At 44.8% G+C, this 27980-nt stretch overlaps 1 protein-coding gene across 1 annotated transcript; it reads left to right on the forward strand.

The window, feature by feature from the left end:
• Positions 1-1148: 1148 nt before the first annotated feature.
• On the forward strand, positions 1149-26208 carry LOC142557177 (regulator of chromosome condensation-like). The gene is made up of 8 exons (XM_075668844.1): positions 1149-1344; positions 2620-2716; positions 7622-7812; positions 12234-12497; positions 16629-16806; positions 21811-22003; positions 22537-22754; positions 25788-26208. Exons 1-8 carry the CDS (start codon positions 1324-1326, stop codon positions 25943-25945), a joined length of 1320 nt encoding a protein of 439 aa, XP_075524959.1. The 5' UTR covers positions 1149-1323; the 3' UTR covers positions 25946-26208.
• Positions 26209-27980: the final 1772 nt, after the last annotated feature.

The raw sequence follows: 27980 nt of genomic DNA on the forward strand, positions 1-27980 counted from the left end.
ACAATGAAATGACAGCATGTTGGTGTTGGAGGTCACATCTGCGCTCGTGCGCATTCCCTGCCGCTGTACGGTTGCCTCAATTTGCAGTGTCTGGTACGGCTTTACGGTTGCATGCGGAACGAAGCATAAAAAGTTTCCGAGTGAACTACGGTCACGCTGGCAAGTTGACTCACTGAACTGCGCTTCTGAGCATTACGTTGATTGCGATTATTCCTTCTTTTTATGTGAAAGCATGCTCATTGAGCGAAAAAGCTGTCATCCAGTGTCTGTAGCAGCGAAATGGCACCTAAATTCCCGTTGGCTACAACGCCATAGATGTTGATGCTGTAATCCAGTGAAGGATGACGTTATCAAATTTTAAGGAGACTTGTATTAAATTCAGTGGCAAGCAATATATTCAATTTGTTAAGCATAAGTTGTTTTTCAATGGTGATAATTTTTGCAGCCCTGTCGGATTCAATGGTATTTCTGCATGATTGTAAAATATACTCTTAACAGCACGGTGTACAATTTCTGCTCATAAAATCGTGACCGTGCGTTTGCTCAGTTACTTAAATTTGTTTGGGCGTTATTGCATGAAGATCGACACCTGAACACGACGAGAATGTGTTTACTGCAGGCGATATATATTGCGCTGTGGAGAAGTGTCGGGGAGAAGTGGTCAAGAATACAAATTATTAACGTAATACTAACAAGAGCAAGATGCTCCGTCCTGAAAGTGTGTGAAGGTGACGTGCACCTGCGCTCTCGGTAAGCGTCTATGACGTCCCGGTGGTGTACAAAACCCGAAGTCTGTGACGTGTATTCAGCTCCCATAATCGCTTCCGGTACCTTCAGCCAGCAAAAGCATAGCCTTTAAGTCTAGCATTTTAAATATGAGCCGTGAATTGAGCACCAGGTTCCAAACCCATGCTTCATATGTCCTCTGGAGTTTGATTGCGGATCTTAAAGGCCATTCTTTTGTTGGTTGAATGCAGTGAAAGCGATTTTGGGAGCCGGAAACACCTCATAGACATCAAATTTTAGGTGTTCAAATCCACAACTTATAGCCTGGCGCCTTCTAGAGTTAAAATGCGGGTCTTGTGATCGGAAGTTGAACAAGAATATCGGAAGCAACTTTTCATTCCTTAAATGGTTGCATCGTCATCGAAAGCGCTGCTTGCCACGTGACCTGCCAGCACAGGGAGCAACCCGCCGCCTGTTCAAGCTGCTTGAAGTCTATGCTTAAAGTTGTGTCTGTTCTGTGCTTGAGTGGCGACACATATTGAGAAGTAAAGCGGCGTGAAGCGTAAGGGGTAACGTCTTCAATTTCCAAGCTTTGAAATGCCTCGCCGAAAGCCCACGGTAAGTGATTTTTTGTTACCACGCAGTCTAAAAGAAAAGGCGCGTGGTGTGCTTTCTCGTGGTCACGCCGGCATCGATGCTAGGCCGCATAAGCGTTTTCGGTGCTGTGAGTACAGAGACAAAAACAAGCGGCTTATTCGTTGTGGAAATGTACTTCACGGGCTGTCGAGTTAGTGCTGTGGTACGTTCTTGCTTTTCGAATCGTCGAAAAATTTGCGCGCGTCGTTCGAAAATGGAATTTGCAAGTCTTGCCCGGAACGCGGTGATATCACACACCTTTGCCACGCTTCAACAGCGTGGTGTTATTTAGTATGAACGTTATTTACTATGAAGATTTTGCGTACGCAAAGTTAGTGCACGCAGGCCGTCGGGTTTGCGAAATAACACGAAATGAGTACAAAAGAACGCAAGCTGGACTTGCCGTTTTGCGTGCACTTTTAAAAAAGTTTGCATCCTTTGACACTTACCTTGCCCTACAACGATAATCATCTGCCGCAGAGGGAGAGAAGGAACGGTTCAAAACCCAACGCTGCCACAGAGCGGGCTCTTCCTTGCATTAGCTCTGAGAGGCATGTGTCGACCGTGTACGACAAAATTAACCACTTTAAGCATGTTTGGGTTGGACAATATTTCTTGCTCATGCACAGAACATTCTTGTTAATGGTCAGTTGTCTTTGAACCTTGTTTTGGTTAGTGCATTATTTGACTGCAGTCATAAAAGCTATTTCATCGGTATTGTAGGTGTGACTTGTCTAGCTCGCCAACTTACGGGCTCCCCAGAATTGAGCGGATAAGGTACCTCCAGGGTGGTATCGACACACGCTAAATATGGTCAAGGTCCCTTAATATGGCCCCCTAATAAGTAATGTGAGATAGTAAAAACCTTAATTTTATTAGTGACATTTCTTAAAATGTCGCCTACAAATTTTTTTTTGACGTTACAATTGGCAAACAGTATTCACTGCAGCAGTTATGATTGTGGCATATAATTTAAAATGCAGTCTTAGCTGTGACTTTAGATATAATGGCAAGAAGGAACCTAATGTCCCAGGTCCTGAATTGCATAAACCTTGGTTGTGGCAAGGGTAGTAGTAGCCAGGTGGAATCTGCTGAACATGAAATCCTCAGAAGTGATCGACCATTCCTAGATTCACTTACCCAAATGCTGGCAACAAATTAAAACTTCAAGGGGTGTTCAGGCAATGACTACTCAGTTTTATGCATGAGTTGTTCCTTGGTTTTACTTGAGTATTGTTTGCTTGCTTTGTTTATTAGGAGTCTCGGGCTCCACAGAAGAAGGCGTCCGCCAAGAGGAAAAAAGAAGACCAGGAAAGTACCACAAGCTCAGCTCCTCCCATCAAGAGAGTGAAAGGTGAAAAGTTCAAATCTTGTTTGTGTGCTGCTTTCTTATGGGGGCCAATGAACTACTCTCATTGCTACGTGTTGCTGGGTTAGTTGGTTCCTACTAAATATGGTGTAATGGGATGCCAGGTGATACTAACAGGTACAAGGTACAAGTTTTCTTCGCTCCGCGAAAGCTGGCTGGCTTGCGCCCATGTGTTTCAGCACAGCAAAAGCCACCCTGTGTGGGAAGAAACATCCTAGGCCAAACTTTGCCTGTTGTGTTGGTGTCATGTATGAAACTCCACTCTCTTGCTGTTGGGTGTATATTTTCAAGACATGACACTGCTTTATGCACACAATTGTGTTGCCAAAATACTGCATCAAAAGCAAAAGCATTGATGAAAATATTGATAATTTAAAACATCTCGAATGCATCTTGAAACACTTCTGATTGGACCTGCACTACAAATTTGGATGTGTATAGCATTTTAGTAAGGCAAATTGGAAGGTAGACTGGTGAATGTTTGCTCTCGGAGTCGTCATGCTTTCATGTAGTGGATTCACTTCTCTTATCGTCTTTCAATGTTTTACATTGGGCATCCTTTTCAAGGAGCTGTATAAGTACTTTGCAGCTATTCTAGGCATGCAAAATTTGCCTTATGTCTGATGTTCCTGTAGTGAGTTATCTAATGGAATTCACACACTGAGGGTGTCTACCAACTTGGGGATTTTGAATAGTCTGGAAATACGGAGGGAAAACTCGGGGAATTTGTGCTTCTATCAGGGAAAGTTAGCTGTAATTTTATTAAAAGGGAATGAAAGTCGCGGTAATGCTGGCTCAGGCAACAGAGAGTGATCGTAACGAATAGTCTTCGATGCCGTGTCGTCGGCTGGAGGAGCTACCAGTGCAGTCAGCGACCATCCTTCCGGACGCCCGGTAATTTGGATGGCTTCGTGGCACCGCCATGTTAACCCATAGAGTCAATGTATAAAAACGTCTGAAATTTCAGATGCAAGAACCCTTTGCCGTGCGATTTTCCGGACTTTTTGCTGTCCGTAGGTCCGAGATGGCATTAATCAATGCCACCACCGCCGCCGTTTTTATAACATCCTCTGGCGCTCTCGCATGCAGATCTGCCGGCAGTCGTAGCCACCACGTGGCAAACCTAGCTGCTTCGACGTTTCTGTTAAGCTTCTTGTCGCTCGGTGCCGCGTTTGTCATTGAAAGAATTTGCTGCTGTGAACAATGACGTCGACTCCGACATTTTGATTGGCTTCAAAGCTCGGAAAGCACGACGCATTGCATAATGCTGGTTCCCAAAAGTCAGCTTCGCCTCAATATAGCAATATTATGCGGTGAAGCATAAGTGTGGGAAGGGGCGAATGTCACGGGACACAGTATGTATTCCTTAATTATACTCGCGTCCACCCACAATCTCCTTTCACAGTACAAGCACCTATATGCATAAGTGTACAGGCAGGCCTTTTCGGATGTGCCTGCAGCGATTTGAGCCATTAAGGGCAGTAAAAGACATGCATTCATTTTTTTTCGAACTGCCCGATTTTTCGGATGTTTTTGCTACTCCTAGGGAGTCCGAAAAATCGCATGTTGACTATACAACTGACCAAGAGGATGCTTCAAATGGTCCGTGGTGTGAACGCACGGTGGAAGGATGAGAACAGAAAGGACCTACGCATTGCGGAATGACTGGTATAGGAACCGTGCCGCCACTTCTTCCAAGGAGCCTGAGCTCAAAAAAAAGCATTGGCTGACGCCGAGATGCAGGTGTCCCTCATCCAAACCAAAATAAACTCTTTAAATTAGGGAAACTCAACCTTGAGGCGTTGTATGCGAGCTGAGAGTATGTCAGGAGAGTTGAGGTTGACACACCAGCTGTCGAGACAGAATCTCGCTTGTGACAATGTTCAGGCCTCATACCAATCAGCTTGTTATCAGTTGATAGAAGTACAGCTTATATCCCCTTCAGCCACAGCATCCACATTTGTGGAAACGACCTATTTTTGCCATTTCTGTGCAGTGGTAGCAAGGAATAGAGCAGACATTAAGCTTAGGGTAGGTTGAACATTCTGATAACCTAAATTTCATTATACTTCTGAGTGGTATGTACTGCTTTGGTGAAGGCACTGCTGTGTTTTAAGTGATGTTTGACGTGGGGCATGTTGGTAGCAACCTTGAAATATACTTTTTTCTTCCTTGAATTCAAGCAGGGGATTTAATCCTTTTTATAAGGTGTAGCATGACTGACTTTACAATACTCAAATATTTAATTACTCTAATTCTGATGACTCAGCATAAAATGCTGTCATTCTGCCACCTTGATATGCTTTCAGTGAAGTCTCAAGCGCCATCTATGCTTCACATATGTATTGACAATTGATCATAATTTGTGGCTGAATGGGATATTAGAAAATATTCGTTTCTGTGTGCATCTCATTTTATTCTTATTTGAGAATGTTCGACTCCATCTGCGTTAAGATTTACCTTTTCTTTTTCAAAGAGATTTTATTTGCTGTGCATTTTACTAACCCCTCCCTCCTGACTTCATTTTGAATAAAATGAATGCTGCTCCTTACTACTGAAACTGGATTAAGCCGTTTTTTAAAATTTCTTTAGCAAGCTTACTAGAGTGACAGCATCGGGTGACATGTTATGAGCCTGCCTTGATATAAAACGAAGTTCTGTGTCACTCAAGGAATTTTGCAGAGGCGCTCAGGGAGGCCCTGGAAAATTCGGGGAATTTGGAAGTGATAGCTTGGTAGACACCCTGCACACTGTAAGCTTAACAAATATAGCTGAAGAATTAAAGATTCCTAATCCATTCAGAAGCTGTGGCCTTTTTGTGGTTATGACAATGCAAGAAATGTGAAGATATTAACCCTTTCATTGTCTCTTTTTTTTCCATATGCGACCACCCAGGTCAATTTTTTTATTGCAGATTCCAATTCTTCTTAGGGACCTATTTTGAAAAAAAATTTACCGTAATTTTTCTAGGGCGACCGTAAAGTGAGAAAAAAATATTTTGTGTTGGTATATATGTACTCTCCATTAATGAATAACAATAAAAATAGGAAATAAACTTATAACAATTAAAAATTTGATGCATTGTTATACACATAGTTCAAGCCTTTGAAAATGTGCGCACAAAAATATTTCGCAAGTCTCAAATGTTCCTGCTCTTACACTAATATGTATGCCCATAGCATAATAGAACTGTGTAGGTGCGCGCACTCAAGAAAACTGCGTGGTTGTGTGCCCGTCAAGAAAGCAAAACGTGTGACAAACTTATGCTAATCTTGATCTTATCGCCAACCAAAGGCAGTTAGTTTTCCTGAGTCTCAAAAAAAAAAAAAAAGAAAGAAATGACACAGAAAGACATGCACAGCGGCATCCTTCCTATGTGCACCCCTGTGAGCACTAAGCGAGCGAGAAACAACCGGTTGCCCTTTGAGCGATTAGTAACAAGACAGCCATCAGTTTTGCAAGCTCAAGAAGCCGAAACCACGCGCGAGCGGTAGTCTATAGACGTGCCGGAGCAAACTAGCTCTAAAACCACGCAACGAAAACCGAGAGAGGGAGGCGTGCAAAAAAAAAAAAAAAAATCCCTGTGTTCCCACAGTGGAAGCACATGACAGAAAATAAAAAGTTACGAAATTGGCACGCTCTTTAAATATACAGACGGCGCCATAAATATATGGCATCGGCCATTTTGGACTTGTTTGCGGCACCGTATATTTGCGTAACCCTGAACGAGTTAAGTTTTCCATGGAAAGAATTGGTGCCCAAAGGGGTTAATGACGGCACGGGAGCACGAGTTTTCTGTCAAGAGTAAGCCAGCTATACCTTCTCCTATGCACTATGGTTCCTTCATGTGAGTCAAGTCATCCTAACAACCACATATATGGCAGAAGCAATCCATGCAAGGTGATGGATGCATATAATGTAAAAAATACGCACTTGTATCAGCGATGCACCTGTGGCTCTTTGCAGCACTGAACATCAATTCTTTGTGTTACAATAAGCATGTATTTTCTCAATTTCAGCTGTGTGGTCTGCACCCGGTGTGCCAATGCATTTGTGCGTGCGGGCACCTTTTCTATAAAAGTGAATCTGCCTGCTATGACGGCCTGTGACTTTTTGCTGACATGGGCTTACATTGCTTTATTTCATGTCCCATCAAAGCATAATACATATGGCCTGCTTTTGAAGGAATACTGACCCACACTTTCAATATTACAGAAACTGCCAGGGGCTGCTTATGCGTGACACTTAAAAAGTTTAATGGCTGGTAAACGCAAGATATTTTCATTTTATGCTAAAATTGGCCTCGGGACGACAGTCCTGCCATCATCGTCATTATCTGAAGGCATTGCACAGATCAGTATTTGCTCACATGTAGAAATAAGGCTAGCTCCCCTTCTCATATTCTAGAATGTTCCTTCACTCGGCACTCCACCTTGGCCCCACGAAAACACCCATGTACTTAAATTGACGTGCACGTTAGAGAACCCCAGGTGGTTGATATTTCCGGAGTCCTCCACTACGGCGCGCCTTATAATCAGAAAGTGGTTTCGGCACGTAAAACCTCATAATTTAATATTTTTTCCACCTTGGCTCAAGAAAGTAGACAGCAGCGTCACCCCTTGTCAGAAGTGGTCGCTGAGCTTTCATGATCATTCTTGAGAAGCCTAGGGTGTTAATCAGCCAAAGGGGGGACACTGTGCTCAACTTGGCGGAATGGAGGAAGAGCATAGTGAAGGATATGGCTTAATCTGCACAACTTTCACCAAGTGCAGAACATGTTAGCACAAATGTTTCATTTGGTTAGTGGAGCTTATGTGGAAGAAGATTAGGAGCGTAAAATGTGGCTGGACCGCAGGAACCTTGTGAGATAATTGCGTAAATCCTTTGCAGGGGAATTGTCCGTGGAACGCCGCAGTAGCCCCGGAAGCGTCTACACCGTTGGCCAAGGGGATGTCGGCCAGCTTGGCTTGGGGCCTGATGTCATGGAGTTGGCACGGCCCGCTCTCGTCGCCGACTTGAAAGATGTGGTGGACGTCGTGGCCGGCGGCATGCACACCCTGTGCCTCACAGCTGACGGCAAGGTGAGGCTTGTCCACATGATGCTGCAGGAGTGGAGGTATGGCATCTTTTGGGCGAGGAAACGGCGCTTTTGGAGGTGACAGGAGTGGGCGACTTATACGAGTGCAGACTAGCAACCATAGTGTTTATTCGTATCAAGAGGCTACATGTCATCGCCATGTGCACAAGGGCACGACGCATTCGCACATCATTTTCAAGATACAGAAACTTTCTTTTTTCTTTAGCAACACTTGCGAGCACACGCGTCATCTCTCCTAGTGAGGCCGTGGTGGCACATGGATGTCAACCCATAGGAGCGCAGACGCGACCTGCGCACCCATACTTATACGTAATATGTACGTAACACGCAAGGTTAAGATGGCCAAGGCTTCATGTGTGCTGTCTTCCCGTAGGTTTAATGCTAGAGGTCGCATAATCTCTAATTTCGGAGACGCATTAAAGTGAGAGGCAGACAAAACATTTTCTCTCTCCCTGCTCTTTCATGATAGTGTCATCCCACTGCAGGCGACACTGAGACGCGGCGATGAAGTAGATGCAAAAGCTTTGCAGGCTTCACCTTGTACCACTGATGTGAAGGTACTGTTGACAAGGCATGAAACCATCTTTAGTTGCCAACTCTGTTTCAACAAAACTTCTTGTTCTCATTGAAATTTTTTTTATTGCCTAATAATTTGAAACATTTTACTGCCCTTTCCATGTAAAATCCGTCTGACTTTACCTGTTTGCATAAGAGGTTGAATTTCTATACAGTCGAAACCCCCAATAACAAAATTGCCGGGGAACGCAAAAAATTTCACTTTCGCTGGAATTTCCTTCGTGTGTGAATAATGCAGAAAAGACATGAAAGGGGCTTGGAAAACAAATATATTGCCAAAAGTCGGTAAGCTTACTTTGCCAAGCTTCACCTTGCAACAACTTGACAGCTGCACCTTCACACTGCAAAAAGTAGTTCATTGCCATGTCGTCATTGTGCTTGCTAAAAAACTGAACAAATTGTGTCGAAGGTGTCTCACACATCTTGCAAGTTTGTCTTGATGCTTTGGTCCTTGATGGTCCTCTGCATTGTCAGCTTCCACGCATGTTACTTATGATGGCCTCATCAGTTATCTCCTTGTGTACAGCGTCTTCATCCGCACAGATGAACTTGATAGAAGAATCTCGTAGAATAACCCAGTCTCGTCCGCATTGTAGATGCCAGAGGGCTTGTACTGGTCCAGCACTTCTGTTGGTCAGATGCCACAATGTCACTGGGTTGACGGCTGCTGCCTCCCTGGAACTGACTTTGGCTGCTAGGTCGTGGCGAGCTTGAAACGGCTCAAACAGCAAGCGCTTGTCTTAGTTACCATGCCGGAGTGTGCACGCAACGTCCAGCGCCTTTGGTTGAAGCACTCTGTCGGATGGTGGCACTTTGTCGGCACACTGTTCACACAACCAAGCAAAAGCCGCCTTGTCAACATCTGGGAATGCTGCAGCCATCACCATTTCGTTAGTTGCACTTCCACCATGTCCGAGCGCGCCGAGAATGAAGGCCTTCTTTTTCACAATTCCAGTCAGTGATACTCATCTTCTTCGTGCCTTTTTCAACCTTGGCAATAAGTGCAGCTTTATCTCGTAGTGCCGAAAAGTGGAAAAAATTTTGACGCTACAGGATGGAGGCGGCATTTTGGCAGGCTGGCAAAGCAGATGGTTCGATCTCCACACACGCAGCTGATGCACCCTAGCACCAGCTGCACACACGATCATGTGTGCTGTACACGAAGCCCAACAAGGTCTCGTTGGCGTCTTCACGTGTGGATGGAGATTTGGTTCAGTTATAAATCCACATTAGCCCATGCCTAGATGGCACATAGAATATAAATGGGCCCGCTGCTAGGTCACCTCGGCTTTGTTTTGTTTGCATTTAAAAAAAATTGTATCACATTTCCAGTCGGGACAGTGCACAGTACGCACCAGTCGCATAGGATGAACCACCATCATTGCTGTTGCCAGATGCAGCCGCTGCACTGCTGTTTTTCTTTTGTAAACAAAAATGGTGGCGGCCCTGCTAGCATGCTGTGCCAGTAGTTTATGCAATTTAAGGGCACAGCCAATGCATTTGTGAAGCTTTTCGACTTTGTTAGTGTTATGTTGAGTAGATAATGAGTACTGTCATTTCAGATTTCGTTAATGCGGGTTTGCTGTCTAACAAAATTTAGTTATTGTGAGATATGAAACGCATTGACATCATTGATGCTGGGCATTCGAAAATATTTTGTTGCCTTGGGATTTCGTTACCATAGGTTTCGACTGTATAATGAAATTTCTGTATAATGAGATAGTGTAGCTTTTACCAGCTCCATTTTATTGAGGTTTAACTCTGTCTTGACTGTAATGTGTAAACGTGTCATGCTCTTGTGCGCTTCATGATGACTGCATATATGTAGTCTTTCATATGAATAGCCATTATGTTTACTAGTTAGCACTTATGTATATTGTCTTCTCCACCCATATCCAAAAACACTCTGCCATGTAGCCCAAATTAGCACACAGTGTGGAGTGTGACACATTTCATAATGTACCTTAATGAAACCAGGGCCTGCGCTATCCGAACTTCTGTTGCACCAGATATGTCCGTGATTGGTCAGTGCTGTTGTGGTCCGTCTCATTAGCGTCATTTCCTGTCAAGAGGGAGTGGGCTCCAGGGTGCTGTGAAATCTGAATGAGCTCTTGTGCAAGAGAAGCCTTTTGAATGTGATAATCTTTGGTAGTGTTCCTTCGTGTATACCATTAGTTACAATTTTCTCTTCAGCTAAATCGTATTTTGATGTAATGCACATGTAGCGAGGTGGCCCAAACATTATAACCAACAATATAGATTGAGTCAATGTTTGCCTTTAGTGTCTGCTGACTACAGACTACAGGGAATACATCTACTTAGGGCAGGTAGTGACCGCAGATCCGGATCATGAGACGGAAATAATCAGAAGAATAAGAATGGGCTGGGGTGCGTTTGGCAGGCATTCTCAGATCATGAACAGCAGGTTGCCAATACCCCTCAAGAGAAGTGTATAACAGCTGTGTCTTACCAGTACTCACATATGGAGCAGAAACCTGGAGGCTTACGAAAAGGGTTCTATTTAAATTGAGGACGACGCAACGAGCTATGGAAAGAATGATGGGTGTAACGTTAAAGGATAAGAAAACAGCAGATTGGGTGAGGGAACAAACGCGAGTTAATGACATCTTTGTTGAAATCAAGAAAAAGAAATGGGCATGGGCAGGACATGTAATGAGGAGGGAAGATAACCGATGGTCATTAAGGGTTACGGACTGGATTCCAGGGAAGGGAAGCGTAGCAGGGGGCGGCAGAAAGTTAGGTGGGCGGATGAGATTAAGAAGCTTGCAGGGACGACATGGCCACAATTAGTACATGACCGGGGTAGTTGGAGAAGTGTAGGAGAGGCCTTTGCCCTGCAGTGGGCGTAACCAGGCTGATGATGATGATGATGACTACAGAGTAAGATAGACAGCAGTGCCAACTCCACCACTGTGCAATGCATCTGCTTGGGAGAATTCGTCAAATGTGGATGTTGGGCGTTTAGTTCATTTCTTTGGTCTCTACCTCTGCTCCCCTTCCGTATCTGGCCGACTTTTCCTTGCGTATTGCAATCTACCGAGGCACACGGTAATCATTCAACAGCTAGCTTCCACGTGTGGATGCGCTAGAGGTGGAGGTCCGTGACAGTTCGGACCTGGCAAGGCAGCATGTGTAGACTGTGCTGCTGTTAGAAACTTGGTAACTCGGCACCTCGATTAGACAGCTATCAAAAACAAAAATGTATACACACACAAGTGAAAAAAATTGCAAATAAACACGTGCATTGCTTTTTCTGCACGCATGCAAAGCATTTGTGCAGTTCCTTAGTGAAAGCAGATGAGAAATGTACAAAAAGGCACATGAGAAGTACTCATCTGAACATTTGCAAATGACGCTCAAGTAAAAATGCTAATAAAGAGCACCCTTGCATTGAAGCCTTCTTTTCACTGTCTTCTGACATTGCTCGAGACCGTTTTCTTAGCTTGCATCGCATCGTAGTTTCCTTTCCTTCCCGATTTTTGTATTCATTTACTTTTTTGCTCCTGTTGCTTGTACGAATCCACGAGCCTCCCCTTACTAAATTCCATGCATTGAGCTGTAAGGTTTAATAAGCAGATGACTATGCATGGTAATCGAAGAACAGTGGCAGCTTTCAGTACATTGAGGCCATATTATGTAAGAATTGTTATCACATTTTCTTGCTGGCTTGCACGTCAATGCTGAGGTGGCATGCTCGAAGCACGCCATCTGAGCAACGTCTGAGTCGGTGAGGAAGTGCAAGAAATAGCTAACAAGAAAAGAATCCTTAAATAATGCGACCACTGGCTTCTTCCCAATTTGGCACAGGTGTGGTCATTTGGGTGCAACGATGAGGGCGCCCTAGGACGCCAGACATCAAGCCTGGATGGCACCGAGACGACACCAGGAACTGTGGAGCTCCCAGAGCCAGTTGCGCAACTGACAGCGGGCGACTCCCACTCGGCCGCACTCACCGTCTCTGGAAAAGTATTCCTGTGGGGTAACTTCAGAGATTCCCGAGGACAGATGGGCCTTGTCACTGAGGGCAAGGCCGAACAGGAGCCAAAGCTTGTTGTCTCCAACATTGTGCAGGCAAGGTTTATTTCTCGTGGGCCATATTTACCCACTTCTGGAGTGCAACCCATTTTACACAAAAAGAGGCTTGGGAAATTGCCTGAACCTGACAGTATACCGATTTAAATGCAGTACCAAAATCATATTCATGTCATTGGCATCAGAGCCATTGTTGTTGCCATAGTCATTGCAAGATGGCTGCAGGATGATATTTCTTGCCGGTTGGCAACATTGGTGTGCCATTTTCACAACAAAAGCTCACTGTTGTACCGTGGACTTTTGTTAATATACGATTTAATTTGATTTAATAGCAAAACCATGTTCACAGCATTGACTACTGGCTGAGCAAGCGCCATTGGCAATATAAGTTGTCAATAGAAGTTCTTGTGCAAGTTGTTGACAATGGCATGCCACTTTCATTACACAAGCTCATTTTAAAATATTACTGTACACTTCTGTTAATTCGACTCCACCTGATTAGATTTGTCGGTTAATTCGAGAAGTGGGTGGTACAATGGTACATGCCTACAACCAAGAAGCAGAAGGTACATATCGCCCCAATGCCAGCTAGGTTTTTTTGAGATTGCAGCTGCAGATGGTTTGACAATTATGGTTTCCGTACTACAGTAAAACCTTGTTATAATGAAACGGGATATAACAAAATAATGGATAAAACAAAGCAGTCGTGATTCGCCTTCAGAGTCAAATAGATGCCCATGTATTGAAAACTTTAATGAAGCTGAAATTTTATCGCAATGGGTATAACGAACCATTTCTTTAGAGCGCAGCTCTTTGGCGCCCGTTCCTCCAAATGAGCAGACGAAGGTGCCGTGCGCCCAGCCATCCGAAAGTAACCCCGCGCAGGGAGGATGCGCTTTCAGTCGCCCGCACAACGGAGAGAAATGGGACGTTGTGTGATCGAGAAGACAGAGGGAGATGGAAAAAGGCTGAAACAAAGTTTGAAGGGCTTTACGTTTGCTGCTGCAAGTCGGAAGCGAGGGTGCGGCGAGAGAGCGAAAGCAGCAATCGAGTCACTCTTTTCGGAGAGGCAACGGCGCATGCCCCTGAACTTGACGCGCCATAGCAGACACGCCAACAGAACAAAAATAAAAACCTTCAAACCAGCGCAGATGGCAGAACAACCCTTGAACCCATAACCACACGTGTGCGACGCATGATCCAGCGAACGCGGAGCCACCGCGCCATTCAGCAAAGAGAGAGGGGTGAGTGGTAGTCACACCGTACTCTTCCATCCATGTATAAACACAGGTCGGGGCGACAATACGAACTTGTAGAAAGAGCAACAGATGGCAGGGCCAGTCCAGGAGCGCCAGCTTTGTGCTCAGGCGAAAAATTTTGAACACACGATAGAGAACGTACCGGTACGTCAGTGACACTGTGGGGGGGAAGCGCGAAGACGTACCGGTACGTCTGTGACAGCGAAAGGGTTAACAGCTTCACTTCAGATTCCAACGTGTCTGTTTGATCTGCACAATTTTTTATTCGCTCGATAATTTGGCCAATTTCGTTAGTCCCATCAAGACCGAACTAATGGAAGTTGACTTTATTACTTGCTCAACTGTTCTGTAGATGTTCAAGCATCACTAGAGGAACTGTCAGAGTAGTTAGTTGAGGTGAGGGCTACCGTTTTGCTCACAATTGTTGCAAAAACATCGGAGAACCACTTCGTGGCAAACCCATACGTCAATAAAATGATTCAATGATCTGGCAGCAAACTCCTCAAGGTGCTACCACTGTGAACATCAATTCTGTGTTCACGAAAATGCCCAGCCCTGTATGTTGCTCTAGTTACCTGAAAACATATCCATTGCTGTGGGCTATATAACTGTCATGCTGAATGCACTGCTATTCCAGCTCTTGTTACATTTGCATATTTGGTCTAAATTTTTTTGGGATTTAAAATAAAAACGGTAACAGTGCAACACAGGAAGAGCGAGTAAAGAGCACAGGACAGAGCGCTGACGAGCAACCAAATTCGTTATTTGCAGAAGCAGCATGTAAAGACATTGAATGTGACATAAAGAACAGAATAAGAAGGATAAGCGTCAGCCAAGAAGATAATTGAACTCTTTTGTTGAGAGCATGAGGGATGCAGAACTGACGCACGCGTCGACACTTTTGAATATGCAAAATACCTCAGATTTCCCGCGCACGCTTTTCACTATATCTGCCGATTATTTCGCACTACTTAAAGATCGGGGTGCAACCACACGTATTACAGTGGGCAGCCAGATGACTGTACGGGTTTCCTTTTAGTTAAGCGGCACGCTCGTGCAGGCGATCATTAATGCACCTCCCTGTTTGCCCGATATAGCAACGTTCACAATCAAGCAGGATTTTATAGACGGCCTGCGTTGTACAGTCAATAAAGCCACAAACATGATTCTTACAACAGCTTTTGTACGCGACAGTATCCTCCTTGTTTACTATTTTGCACAACCTGCTCAGTTTGTTAGGGGCATTGCACACCACCCTTACTCCTGCCTTCGGCGCAATTTTCATTATGTTATGGGATACACAGTGTACATAAGGAATGAAGGCAAGCCTAGATCTTGGATAACTTTTTGGATTTGTTTGAGCGCATAGGCACCATCGAGCCTGCTGGCTGCATTGTGTGCAGTTGGCACTTGTTGGGGAAAGAAATTAGGATTTTTACAAGTCAATTACAGTAGACTTCCACTAATTTGACTGTTTAATTTGATTTTTCATTTAATTCAATCCCGACCGAAGGTACTGGCCGGCCTGAACTTTATTTCAAGATCTTTATTTCGATCTTGAAATCGGTCTTTGCTGGGTAATTCGAACTTGACCGGTCAGCACGCATGCGCCTGACCCCTATGCCATAGTCACTCCAATGACAGACGCTGCCTTCTGTGGCAACGTATGCTTTACCGCATGACACCTGTGTATTGCGGCGAAGATAATTTTGTAATCGTGCGGCGAAGCTGACTAAAAAAACCGGCTGCCATTCTGCGACAAGTATTTGACCCTTACCCATTTTTTCTTGCTAAAAAAAATGCGGAGCATGTTAGATTTATTTGTTTAGAAGCTTTAAAGAAATGCTGAATAAATCGGTGCTGTTTTGGCATTTTTTCTGCATCTTGTTTAATTCAACACGCCGAATAATTCGAACGATTTTGTTGGTCTCGTCAGTCGAATTAGAGGAGTCCTGAAACACTTTTTGAACATAGTAGGAAAATGTTGCCCATCTGTTAATGAGGCTACTGTTAACATGTGAATTAAATATTATTGTACTATACGCAGCGGGGTTTTTTAAGGTCCTGTGTCAAAAGCAACGAAATATGCCTTGCTCTCGCTTCTGCAATCTCATCATGCAGCACCGTCACAAGCAGCTGGACCCACAACAGCTATTGGCTGATTTCTTGATAGTGAGAATGTGCTCAGTAGTATGCTTATTGCTCATTTGAGTTAAATAAATGAAGCATATATATGTATATGTCTGCTATCTGACAGAATAACCATTTGATTTTTGTACCGCCGGTCTAAAGACAGTTGCGTGTTGCTGCATCTGCTGCGCGTGGTCTGAAACAAAAAGCGCAGCATAAATACTGCGACTGTCATGGGGTGTTGCCACAAACAGTCTCGCATTCAACTTATTTTGGGTGGGGGACTGCAGTGGGGCATTGGTCCCTGGCACCCCCCTGCCGTTTCCTCTGTGTAGCTTCCAGCGTGCTAGTCGCTAGTGGAAATGAAACGAGACTGAGAGCCACTGATTGGTCCAATAAGTACGTCTGACTTCACTTGTGTTTGAAGGATTCGCAAGTTTTTGCAGCAGGAGATTCTTGAGGTGACTTAATGCAATAGTGATGCCATTCTGTGATTAGTTAAGGGTTTCAGGGCCCCTTTAACAAAAATCAATTCTATTTTCTTGCGTAAATAAGGTAACGACAAGGGTGCCTACTGTTTGAAGGCCTTTGAAATATTGGTAAAGGATGGTCAGCTTTTCTAGCTACCAATGTATCAGCATGCACTTTGCTGCTGAGTCGCCAAATTCTTTGCTCAAAGGCTTTTGAAAAGGCTTGCGTGACACTGGTAGAACTGGAATGAGGCAGCACGTTATTTATTCGTGTGCTCGATCTGAAGCATTCGTTGCTTGCGTGACCGCAGATTGCCTCCGGCAGCGATCATGTGGTGATGCTGACGGTTAAGGGTGATGTTCTGACTATGGGATGCGGAGAGCAGGGACAACTGGGACGAGTGCCCGTGCGAACCTCCTCGCGCAGAGCATGCACACCTTCACTAGAGCTGCTCACGCCCACCAAAGTCTCCATACCGAAACCCAGCGGTAAGTAGACACCCGTGCTGAACTTACTTTGTCCATTACTTTGCCAAATATCTTTCTTTCTTTTTCATTCCTATTCAAGAAAAAGAATGGCTGTTATATTTCAACTCCAAACTAAAAAAAAAAGCTTCAAACCGGTTTCAACAGGTTTGGTTGTTTGCATAACCTAATATTTATGGGGAAAACACCATAAACTTTTTTTGTGCAAAAACTCAACAGTGCTCTGGTTCTACGCGCAAAGACTGCAATAAAAGGTGATGCGTGCTGCACTTCAAGCCAAAAAGTACTACAGTAAAGCCTTATTCAACCGTACCCACTTAAACAGTAGTTTCATTTTAAGAGTACTAAAGTAAGATCCCCAACTCGGCCACCATTTAACATAATGCGTTTTGTATCCGCATAAACTGCACCAGCTTATTGCTTATGTATTGGTTAACAGTGTCTCCACTTTTCATCGCGTAATCACGGTGGTGCATTGTCCCCATTGGGCGACCCGTCAGAACAAGCCTCAGAGATCGCAACAGTGGCCTCCAAGTGCCCAGTGCGTTTGCGCGTGAAGCCACATCGTCAACATCATTTCCATGTCATGCAAGCAGGGACTTGCGTCGTGCCGAAGCTTGGGTAAAGAACACCAGGTGCTCAGCTTAGAAGAAAAATTGGACTTCGTTACTGCTATTGAATGTGGCACGAAGAAGTCGGTGCTGGCACACGACAGGGATCTGCCATTGACTACGGTGTGTGGCATTTCGAATGTGAAGAAGTTACTCAGCACCTGCCATGGTTGCTCAGTGGCTATGGTGTTAGGCTGCTTAGCATGAGGTCGCAGGATCGAATCCCGGCTACGGTGGCTGCATTTCGATGGCGGCGAAATGCGCAAACACGCGTGTACTTAGATTTAGGTGCACTTTAAAGAACCCCAGGTGGTCAATTTCCGGAGTCTTCCACTATGGCGTGCCTCATAATCAGAAAGTGGTTTTGGCACGTAAAGCCCCATCATTTTAATTAATATTTGTTACTCAGCAGTGCTGCTGCTGCTGCCAAAAAAATGTCGGCTACAAGGTTCGACTTTTCATCATCATTGTCTCTGTTGCCAAAGTGCCGCCTAATGACAGTGATGAGGACCACACGGGTAGTGACAGCACGGGCGATTCAGGCCCGACAGAGTGGAAGAAGCTGCGCGTTACGTCAGCCTCATGAATGCGATCATTGCGACGAGAACAGGGCGCAATAATGTAAATATTCCAAACGAAAAGTATTCCGAACTCCGTCACCCGGCAATGAAAAATGGGCCCCGGGACTTCTGTAGCGCTACCGCGCGCTAGCACGGAGAATATGTAACGCCAACAAGCAGTCTGCCATGCGAGTGTTTGCCGAGAAGAGGCGGCTGGCTGAAAAGCTTGCACGCAGCTTCAGCAAGTTTGAGGCCGCTGTCGTCATGCTAGGTCGCCGCGGCATTAAACGAAAATAACACTTGTCGCGCAAAGTGAATAAATACTGCATGTTTTTTCTCCTTTCATCGCACTCTCTCTGAGTTCCGTTTTCGACAGGTATGTGGGCGATCTCATGCTAATTTGGTTAAACAGTACAGCCGTTTAGTTCGTACTTTTTATGAGTGTCGGCCAACTACGGCTTAACGAGGTTTCACTGTATAACCATCTATTGGCTATAACGACCACATTTCAATTTATTTACGATTTGCTGACCATGCCTATTGAAACTGCTTCCAGAACATTCTTTATATCGCCATATTGTTACAACAAATGCTTCGAGCCCAGTCACAATAAAAAGAGAGCCCACGGCAGCTTGCGCCCCGCACTGGACAAACCGTCACAATGGCACAGCCTTCGAGATGAGTGAGCGACAGTCGCGTGCAGATTTCGGAAGCCGTGGAAGTTGCCCGTGTTTAGGCAGGCCTCCAGGGAGGAGGAGGAGGCATACAGCATAAGCGGCATGGCGCGTGCACTGGTGCAATATTGTGTGCCAGGATGGCAGCACTGTCGTTTTTGCGCAATTGTCGGTGCGGCGCCATGTGCATTACGCTTATTTCATCAATTTGGAGCAACCATCAATTTGTTCTTCCAGGATAAGAACAACGGCTATTCGTGTGTTCCTGTCGTTGCTGCTGATATTCATGCAGCCAGAGTTGGCTTGCCGCCGCCATTCAATGTTTTGCAAAGCATAAGCAGTTACTACACTGTTGCCAGATCACGGTTCAGTGACGCTTTGTTTACGCGTTGCTGGTAACGGTTTGTGGTGAGATGCTACTGTTTGAACACTGCGGTTTCTTTGCCCAAACCGGCATGGATAACTTTTATGGACCTTCGCGGAATGATGGCACGCCGCAGTAGTTTCCAAAGCTTACGTTCTGGTGAACTAGAATGCTTCGATCTCTTATTCAGAATACGGTCGTTCTCTTGCAGGTAATAAAATATATTGCAAGCTCTCGACCAAACACTGGTGGCTGCACTTGCATTTTTTAAATGACAGGTGCTCGGAACTGGGTGCTGCTTTGAAAGCTATGATGCCACATTTCATTTTTTAGATGGAAGCTTCTAACGGGAATTTGCAGCTAGGCATGGGAATGCACCATGAACAAAAATGACTTAAAATCTCTTTTTAGTACCAAAGTGCTACCAAATAGCAACTGCCGGTTCCACCTTCAGTGCGGTCACTTTTTGAACATTTTCAAGGCAGAGTCCATGTATAACGAACTACTGATACCACCGCTTCTCGCAGAACTGGCAAGTTGGTTATGAACAGGTTCGACTGTATTACGAATCATTGCGTTTTACTGTTAGACTTAAATTTCTAATGTTTTCATTAACTACACTGGAACTGAATTGTGTGTTCAGCTGCTAAGTACGAGGTCATGAGATCAAATCCTGGCTGCAGTGGCCGCATTTAGATGGGGGCAAAATGTAAAATATCATTACTAATATGGATGAGATAGTTCAAGTGGCTGAGGAGTTCTATAGAGATTTATACAGTACCAGTGAGACTTGAAAAATTATAGACCGATCAGCTTATTGTCCGTTGCCTACAAAGTGTTTACTAAGGTAATTGCAAATAGAATCAGGAACACCTTAGACTTCTGCCAACCAAAGGACCAGGCAGGATTCCGTAAAGGCTAGTCAACAAAAGACCATATTCACACTATCATTCAGGTGATAGAGAAATGTGCAGAATATAACCAACCCTTATATATAGCTTTCATTGATTAAAAGAAAGCGTTTGATTCAGTCGAAACCTCAGCAGTCATGGAGGCATTACGGAATCGAGGTGTAGACGAGCCGCATGTAAAAATACTGAAAGACATCTATAGTGGCTCCACAGCCACCGTAGTCCTTCATAAAGAAAGCAACAAAATCCCAAGAAAACCGTCAGGCAGGGAAGTAAGATCTCTCCAATGCTATTCACAGCATGTTTACAGGAGGTATTCAGAGATCTGGATTGGGAAGAATTGGGGATAAGAGTTAATGGAGAATATCTAAGTAATTTGCGATTCGCTGATGATATTGCCTTGCTTAGTAACTCAGGGGACCACTTGCAATGCATGCTCACTGACTTGGAGAGGCAAAGCAGAAGAGTGGGTCTAAAACATAATCTGCAGAAAACTAAAGTAATGTTTAACAGTCTCGGAAGAGATCAGCAACTTACAATAGGTAGCGAGGCACTGGAAGTGGTAAGGGAATACATCTACTTAGGGCAGGTAGTGACCGCGGATCCGGATCATGAGACTGAAATAATCAGAAAGATAAGAATGGGCTGGGGTGCGTTCGGCAGGCATTCTCAGATCATGAACAGCAGGTTGCCACTATCCCTCAAGAGAAAAGTGTATAATAGCTGTGTCTTACCAGTACTCGCATACGGGGCAGAAACCTGGAGGCTTACGAAAAGGGTTCTACTTGAGGACGACGCAACGAGCTATGGAAAGAAGAATGATGGGTGTAACGTTAAGGGATAAGAAACGAGTAGATTGGGTGAGGGAACAAACGCGAGTTAATGACATGTTAGTTGAAATCAAGAAAAAGAAATGGGCATGGGCAGGACATGTAATGAGGAGGGAAGATAACCGATGGTCATTAAGGGTTACGGATTGGATTCCAAGGGAAGGGAAGCGTAGCAGGGGGCGGCAGAAAGTTAGGTGGGCGGAGGAGATTTAGAAGTTTGCAGGGGCAACATGGCCACATTTAGCACATGACCGGGGTAGTTGAAATATGGGAGAGGCCTTTGCCCTGCAGTGGGCGTAGCCAGGCTGATGATGAAAATGTAAAGATGCCCCTGCCCCATGCATTGGTGGCATGTTAAAGATCCCTTGGCGAAAATTAATCCAGTCCCCCACTGTGGTGTGCCTCATAGTCAAATCGTAGTTCTGGCACGTAAATTCCCAGAATTACACTCAATTCAGAACTGAATTGTATTTAGTTGCCCTCATATTTAATTTCATTCATTTCTTTGTATGTATCCAATGCACAGCAAAATGTTGGGCCAATAGCCGAAGCTAGTTTAGGCGCATATTTGTGTGCAATTGCAGCAGGAGAAATGAAAGAAAGAAATGTTCAAAGTATTGTAAGCTTTAACAGTCATTATGCAAGTCAGAATGATTGTAAAGCAAAATGAAACAGTCAATACTGTTATCACACGAAGCCATTAATGCTAATATTAAAAACAAAAAAGTGCCGTGGAGATTAACTGTAAACTCGCAACAGAAACAAATTATTCAAGTACATGTGTATTGTGTTGTGCAATGTTAGATCACTCAATCTTTGTTAAATGAAATCTTTTAATGGTGTATGCGAGGTCGTATGCAATTTTTTATCTCCAGTGGCACCAAATTTTCTTTTCTTTTCCATTTTGTTTGCACTGGTCATTTATTTGTGCATATTGAAAGTAAAGCAAATAATCAAATAAATTAGCCACCAGTGGAGCTCCTAACCCTTGTTTTTTTTCTCCCCTTATATCATTTGTGTTTGTTTACACTGGTATCCATTGTTGCATAATGTCCAGGTTGCAAGACACGAGCCTTCGACAGGATATGGGCCGGAGCATATGCTACATATGCACGGCTGCGTGAAACTGGCAAGCTGTACGGGTTCGGTCTAAACAACTACCACCAGTTGGGTGCGCAGGCCCACAGGTCGAACGAGAGTGGCCAAATTATTTCTGTGCCTCAACCATTGACCTCCTGTCAAGGGCATAGGTAGGTTATTTGTTTCTGTGAAGCCTTGTTACAATGAACAAGCTTATTAGCAAGGAATAACCTGTCGCGCTGGGATAGGGGCTACAGTGCTGTGCTGTCAAGCATGGGCTCGTGGGATCAAAGCCCGGCCGCAGTGGCTGCACTTCAAGGGGCGAAATGCAAAAACGGCCGTATTCCTAGCATTGCGGGCACATTAAAGATTCCCTAGTGGTCAGAAATAATCCGGAGTCCCCCACTACGGCGGGCCTCCTAATCAAATCGTGGTTTTGGTACACGAATCCCCAGAATTCAATCATTCATGCACAACGCGGGGTGTGTTCACACCCCTAAGGCTGACCGTACCCGTGGTTTGGGACCTCTCAACCTGATGTGGGTGGACAAAACTGACTTTGGGCGGACAAAACATAGTGCCTGCACTGCTGAAGTTAAGCTGCACAGTTTCTTCACCTCTCTCTCGTGCATTGCTGCGAACCAGTTTACTGTGGGGCAGGTGAATCGAACGAACCTGATGTGGCGTGCTTCTGTTGTCCCAGGTGGCAACTTGTCAGTGGAGGCCAGCACCACACGCTCCTCCTGAGTGAGGAAGGTTCGGTCTTCACCCTCGGCCGCAAGGACTACGGCCGGCTTGGACTCGGGGCCTCCGTGCCTGCCGGTAATGAAGACCAGGGGACCCCTGCCCCAGTGCCTGGCCTCTCTGGCTGCGTGGAGGTCTCGTGTGGAGAGGCAGTCTCATTTGCCATTGATGGAGAAGGTTGGTCTATGTTAGTTTTGTTTTTTCGTGATGTTTTAATGTTTTTTTTTTCTCTAATGTTTTATGCTTGAACTACCGAAGCGAAACCTGGCGTTAGTATCACAGTGTGCCAGGGTACAACTGTGCATCTGCTATGGGTATACAGTCGCCGACCATTCATTTGGATGCTGAAAATATGGGCACCTTCACCGCACCGTCACCTGTCCAATTGAAGTAATGTATAATCATGACCTATGGTTCGGATGCCCTACAGCACACTGTTCAATTTTTCGGTCTCCAGCTGCCTAATCAGGTGTGACATCGAGCATGATGACACGCTGACATCGGTGTTTATATTTTGCTAGGTTGCCAGCACTGAAAGGCTATGGCTGAATAGGTAGTGTCAAAATCCACACAGCAGCAATGGTTGCCTCTAAGTTACAATAGCCGATCTCAAAGGCTATGTTTTGTTAGCTGCATGTGATGGTTGCAGTGTTTTCGATTTAGCCAGTCCAGTATCTATTGAGTATCTACCATGGCCAAACCGCAAGCCAAGCCACTGAGCTTTGAAGTTGGTGCTCGGCATTCACATCTTTGCGTTGTCAGTTGTTTCTTGAGCTAGGCCTGGTGAACTGCTACTAGTGTTCGCTGTTCTAGTGTTTGTTGCTAGGTGTGCTAGGCTTGATCTGCTTCTACATGAGCTCGTCCGGTTGTTGCGTAATATGAAATGGCTTCTGTGCCGTCAGGACCAATGAAAAAAAGAAATTCGTTGACAATTGCAGTGCTCCCTGACATGAAATTTGAGCGCAGCAGTGCTACAAATTCTATCATTTGGCGATGTACTGTATTTATGCAAATCTAACAGGCACTTTCTTTCCGATAAAAGAGGTGTCTGAAAGTGGGTTACCCACCGTGCTTGCTTAGTGGCTATGGTGTTGGGCTGTTAAGCACGAATTGTGCTTGTGTGAAGCACAAAAACCACAATCAAATTGTGGTTTTGGCACGTAAAACCCCATAATTTAATTTTTTTTTTCTGAAAGAGGAGAGATTAGACATTCAAGTAGCCTCGGCATCCTGTTTTGCCATGCAAAAAAAAATGAAAAATAGAAGCGAGCGAAAAGAGCAAGAACTGGTGCCACGATTCGTTACTGCTGCCACACATGCATAGGAAGCACCCCTTTTGGACGATGGCGATTTGAATTGCAGTTACACGTTGTGAGCAGTTTTGAGCCCTTAATGCATCCAGAATGCAAAATTGTTGAATGTACTGTTGTTCAAGCTAGTGGAATGATTGCATCTATCCCCCTGCCGCCACACAAAAAAGTGCAACCCCTCTGTCCCTTTGGTGGCAAAATGTTACTCCTCAGAAGTTTCTCGGGAGATCTCTATTTTAACCTCTAGTCATATAAAATTTGCCATATGGCAGTGATAAGCCTTATTCACCTTCATATTCCTACCGTGGTGGTGTCTTCAGAATAATGTGCATTGTGATTAAGTGGTTGGGGTGTTGCACTGCTGAGCTGGAGGTCGTGGGTCCTGGTTGTGGAGGCCACAATTTGATGGGGGCGGGATGCAAGAACGCTCGTGTACTGTGCATTAGGGGCACGATTAAAAAAACAAAAACCCCCGGGTGGTCAAAATTATTTCAGGTGCCCCTCCTCTAAAGCATGCCTCCTCACCAGTTCGTCATTTTGGCACGTTAAAACCCCCAAATATAAACTAGTTTCCTGCGTGATTTTTTTATTCCCTATCTACTGTATAAACTCGCATGAGGGCCACGCCCCCAACTTGGCAGCCCAAAATCTGGGGAGAAAAAAGAATTCGAATGGAGAAGCAGTTGCGTTCGTTGCCCGATGCCATGCGCAAGCATCAGCAAATTCTTACGCTCTGCTTACTTCGGCAGCCTGCTACTAGATGGCAAGAGCCAGGGTATGCACAAGTCAACGGCTGGCTCGGCACCACTTTGACCAAAAGGTTCGGTGCCATGTGACGGCTGCACCTCATTGAAATTGTAAAAAAAGTGGCTTTTACATGAGTCTAACAGTATTTGGCAGACTCATTAATAGACTAAGGGCTTTATTTTGCGTAACTTTCTGTTACGGGGATGTCTAATGCACTAGGCGATGAAAACAGGCTTTACTACATGGCACATAAGCTTTCGTACATAGCGTAGTGCTAGCTTTGGTTTCTCTGGCCTTATATAAAGTTGCCTGTTATATACTGTATGTGAAACCTGATATAAGGGATGATAATTTTTAAGTTTTCCAAGAATTAAAGAAAAAAAGCTGTGTCGATTGGTGGCCTTCCTCACAGTTACGTCTTCCTGGCTCTCACTTTTTTTTTTTTTTTTTTTTTTTTTGCGGGCCTTTGAAAGACGTTTACGAACGAGGTTCTACTATCCGTGTGCGTTTTCTTCTTGCCCAAATCAATGATTGCCTTCTAGAAGATGTAAAAGTGCATGCATGTGACCTCGTGAATGTTTTCACACGCCACTGAAAGCCTCAGCACGTAGAGTTGAAGGAGCGTTTTGGCTGTCGTGGTTGCGGCGGCGATCGTCGTTGCTGCAGTGGTCCTTTTTTCCTCGCTGGTCAGAACATCGGGCTGGGATATGGCCCAGTCCACTCAACGGCGGACTAATGAGATTGCGCAGCCGCTTGATGTAGCCGGTTGCTTGGCGACTATGGATCCCGCCCAGATCCCGCTGTGCCGGCTTGTCTGCGCCGGCCACTAAGCTGGCTTGATCGCCGCTGCTGTTCCCCATGTGTTCGTATTATCTGCAGCAGTGCGGCAACGCGTTCGGAACAGCCGATATTTTTCGTATTGTAAGCAATGTATTTCAGACAGGGAATGTTAGAAATTTATATTGCACTGAAATTTGCACCAGCCGTGATCGTGTCACCATGGTTTTACTGTATTTGCAAAAGCGAATTTTAAGAATTCCAGAAAACTTAAATATAATCATCCCATATATGTGAAATGGAGTGTACAGTTACACTGAGGCTTCAGAATTGTAACACAACTCTCTCTCTTTCTTGATGGTGTAAAAATTTGCAGGACGCCTGCACTCCTGGGGCTTTGGCACAAATGGCCAACTGGGCCACGGCGGCGACGATGATTTGTTTGAGCCGAAGGTCATCGCAGGGAAGCTCGCAGGCAAAAAGGCGCTGGTCGTCTCCGGAGGTGGGCAACATGCGGTCATCCTCGCCACATGATACCGGCAGTTTCCTAAGAAATTTTTTTTTCCTTCATCAATACATTGTTTTGTTCAGTTTCTAACGTGACGCGACACCACATTGACATTGTTTTTTGTTTTTTTATACGTGACACAGCACATCGATTGAAAGTTTTAGATTTTAGCGGTTAGACATCAGCGTTCGGCGGATGCTACAGAGTTTTATTACAGAAATTAATGCTGGTTTGTGCTTTTAGGATGGTGGCGACATTTTCAATAAATTGGTTTGACTGATTGCCATTATCTTGGTGTCTGTGGTGGTGTCCAGTTACTCGGCACAAGGTTGTGGGTTCCATTCTTGGTGAAGGAGATGCTTGGCAATGTAGGAGTTCGAAGGGTACATCTGGCTCCTTGGCATTTTTCAGGCGAATATTGCGATGACAGCGCATCTTTTCTGAGATTAATAATTGTTCCACAAGGTTTGTCGAGTTTAAAGATTGTGTACTTCATGCGAGAAATCTCTATACTGTAGGGGTTCCAAAGCCTTGTGGCCTTGGGGAACCTTGCCTGCCTTACCAGAGTGCCGCGGCGGGACTCTCCCCTCCCTCCCCTCCCCCACACACACTTGCTACTTTCTAAATGATGCGCTTATCCCACGGCCTTGTGACGATCGTTGTGACAAATCTTTCTCCCGAATCTTTCTTTTGCCTAAGTGCTGGTTTTAATTGTTCAATTCGAACTAATGTAACTATCCACCCGGGGGGGGGGAGGGGGGTTGGCGATGGTTCCGTTCAGGCTGCTCACAGAACCCAAAAGCCGATCGTTGAACCCAGCTTCGGGAACTGCTGGTCTACAGGAACGCCAGATATCAGAACATCGTCTTTCATGAATGGTACACCTGGAAAATATTCATACAGCTACTTCAAATGTTGCTGCGTGTGAAACGTGAAAACACCAAAGAAAAAAAATTGTTCAGTTGCTGTCAAGTTGAACATAGCTGTGATACGAAGAGCAAACACCCAGATTTCTACCAACTCGTTTTGCTAGAATGTTTTACACGTATTATTGAATCTTGATGTGCAGATCCAATCCGGAATGTTTTAAGGCACTTGGAACTACCTAGTTTTAAATATTTTCTGGAGCGCTTTTGCTCTTGATGCACACCGTGCCTGAACTGGATAGATATGCTGTGCATTGTTCTAACTTCTGGCCGTAGTGGTAGCACGAGCCACCTTCGAAGGTGGAAAACTGGCAGACTACAGAAAATACTATTTTTCCCCCTGTGTGTGCCTGGATAGAAAATGTATTGCAGTTTTGAAACCCAGGTCAGACCTCCGTAATTATTTTATGAAATGAAATGAAGCTACAATGTGTCCCGCCAATATTGGCATGTAATGAATATATGCTTACAGCAAATAGGAGATACTATAATGAAGGTATTAGGGTAGGACGCGGTTTTGTCGTAACACGATTTGAATTTTTGCGACTCCCGCTCACTAGATTTCGGAACTCTTATATGGAAATACTCGAGAACCACGCATGAGCAGTACCCGGGCCCAACATAGCTTTCGATGCTGCGTTGAACAGCAAACCCATTGGAATGATTTCACAATTCTTGAAAAAAAAAAAAAAACTACGCTGTTTCATTCAACATGGTGGAATTGTGTGGATGAATTTGGTTTGTTTTCACACTTGAAGGGATACTGAAACAAAAAATATTGTCCTGAACTTCTTTTGGGTAGTTCGCAGTAATTGTGCGATGAAGACCCAATTCTTTGACAACAGCACATCACTCGTTTCGTAATTGCGAAGCTAGCCTTCCAGCGAGCCACTTTGCCCTACTTACGGCGGCATTGCCATTTTTGCAAACGTGACAAGCTCAGTTTGTAATATGGCTTGGAAATTGTAGACGTGGCTCTGGTGAGGAAACCATGCACAAGAAGCAAGCACCATCGTGTGTAGCTAGCACTCTGTGTTTATTTGAACAATGACCGGTGCTGCCTTTAGTAGAGCAAATGTGCAATGCAGAGACGTGCGCTTGGCAGACTAGAAAAATGGTTTAAATATTATGTAGT

This window comes from Dermacentor variabilis, chromosome 9 (genome assembly GCF_050947875.1).
Source record: "Dermacentor variabilis isolate Ectoservices chromosome 9, ASM5094787v1, whole genome shotgun sequence".
Classification (NCBI taxonomy): Eukaryota; Metazoa; Arthropoda; class Arachnida; order Ixodida; family Ixodidae; genus Dermacentor; species Dermacentor variabilis.

Coding starts and splice junctions, on each gene's coding strand:
- LOC142557177 (XM_075668844.1), top strand. CDS start 1,324: ATGCCTCGCCGAAAGCCCACG. Junction 2,717..7,621: donor TCCCATCAAGAGAGTGAAAG/GTGAAAAGTTCA, acceptor AATCCTTTGCAG/GGGAATTGTCCGTGGAACGC. Junction 16,807..21,810: donor CTCCATACCGAAACCCAGCG/GTAAGTAGACAC, acceptor CATAATGTCCAG/GTTGCAAGACACGAGCCTTC.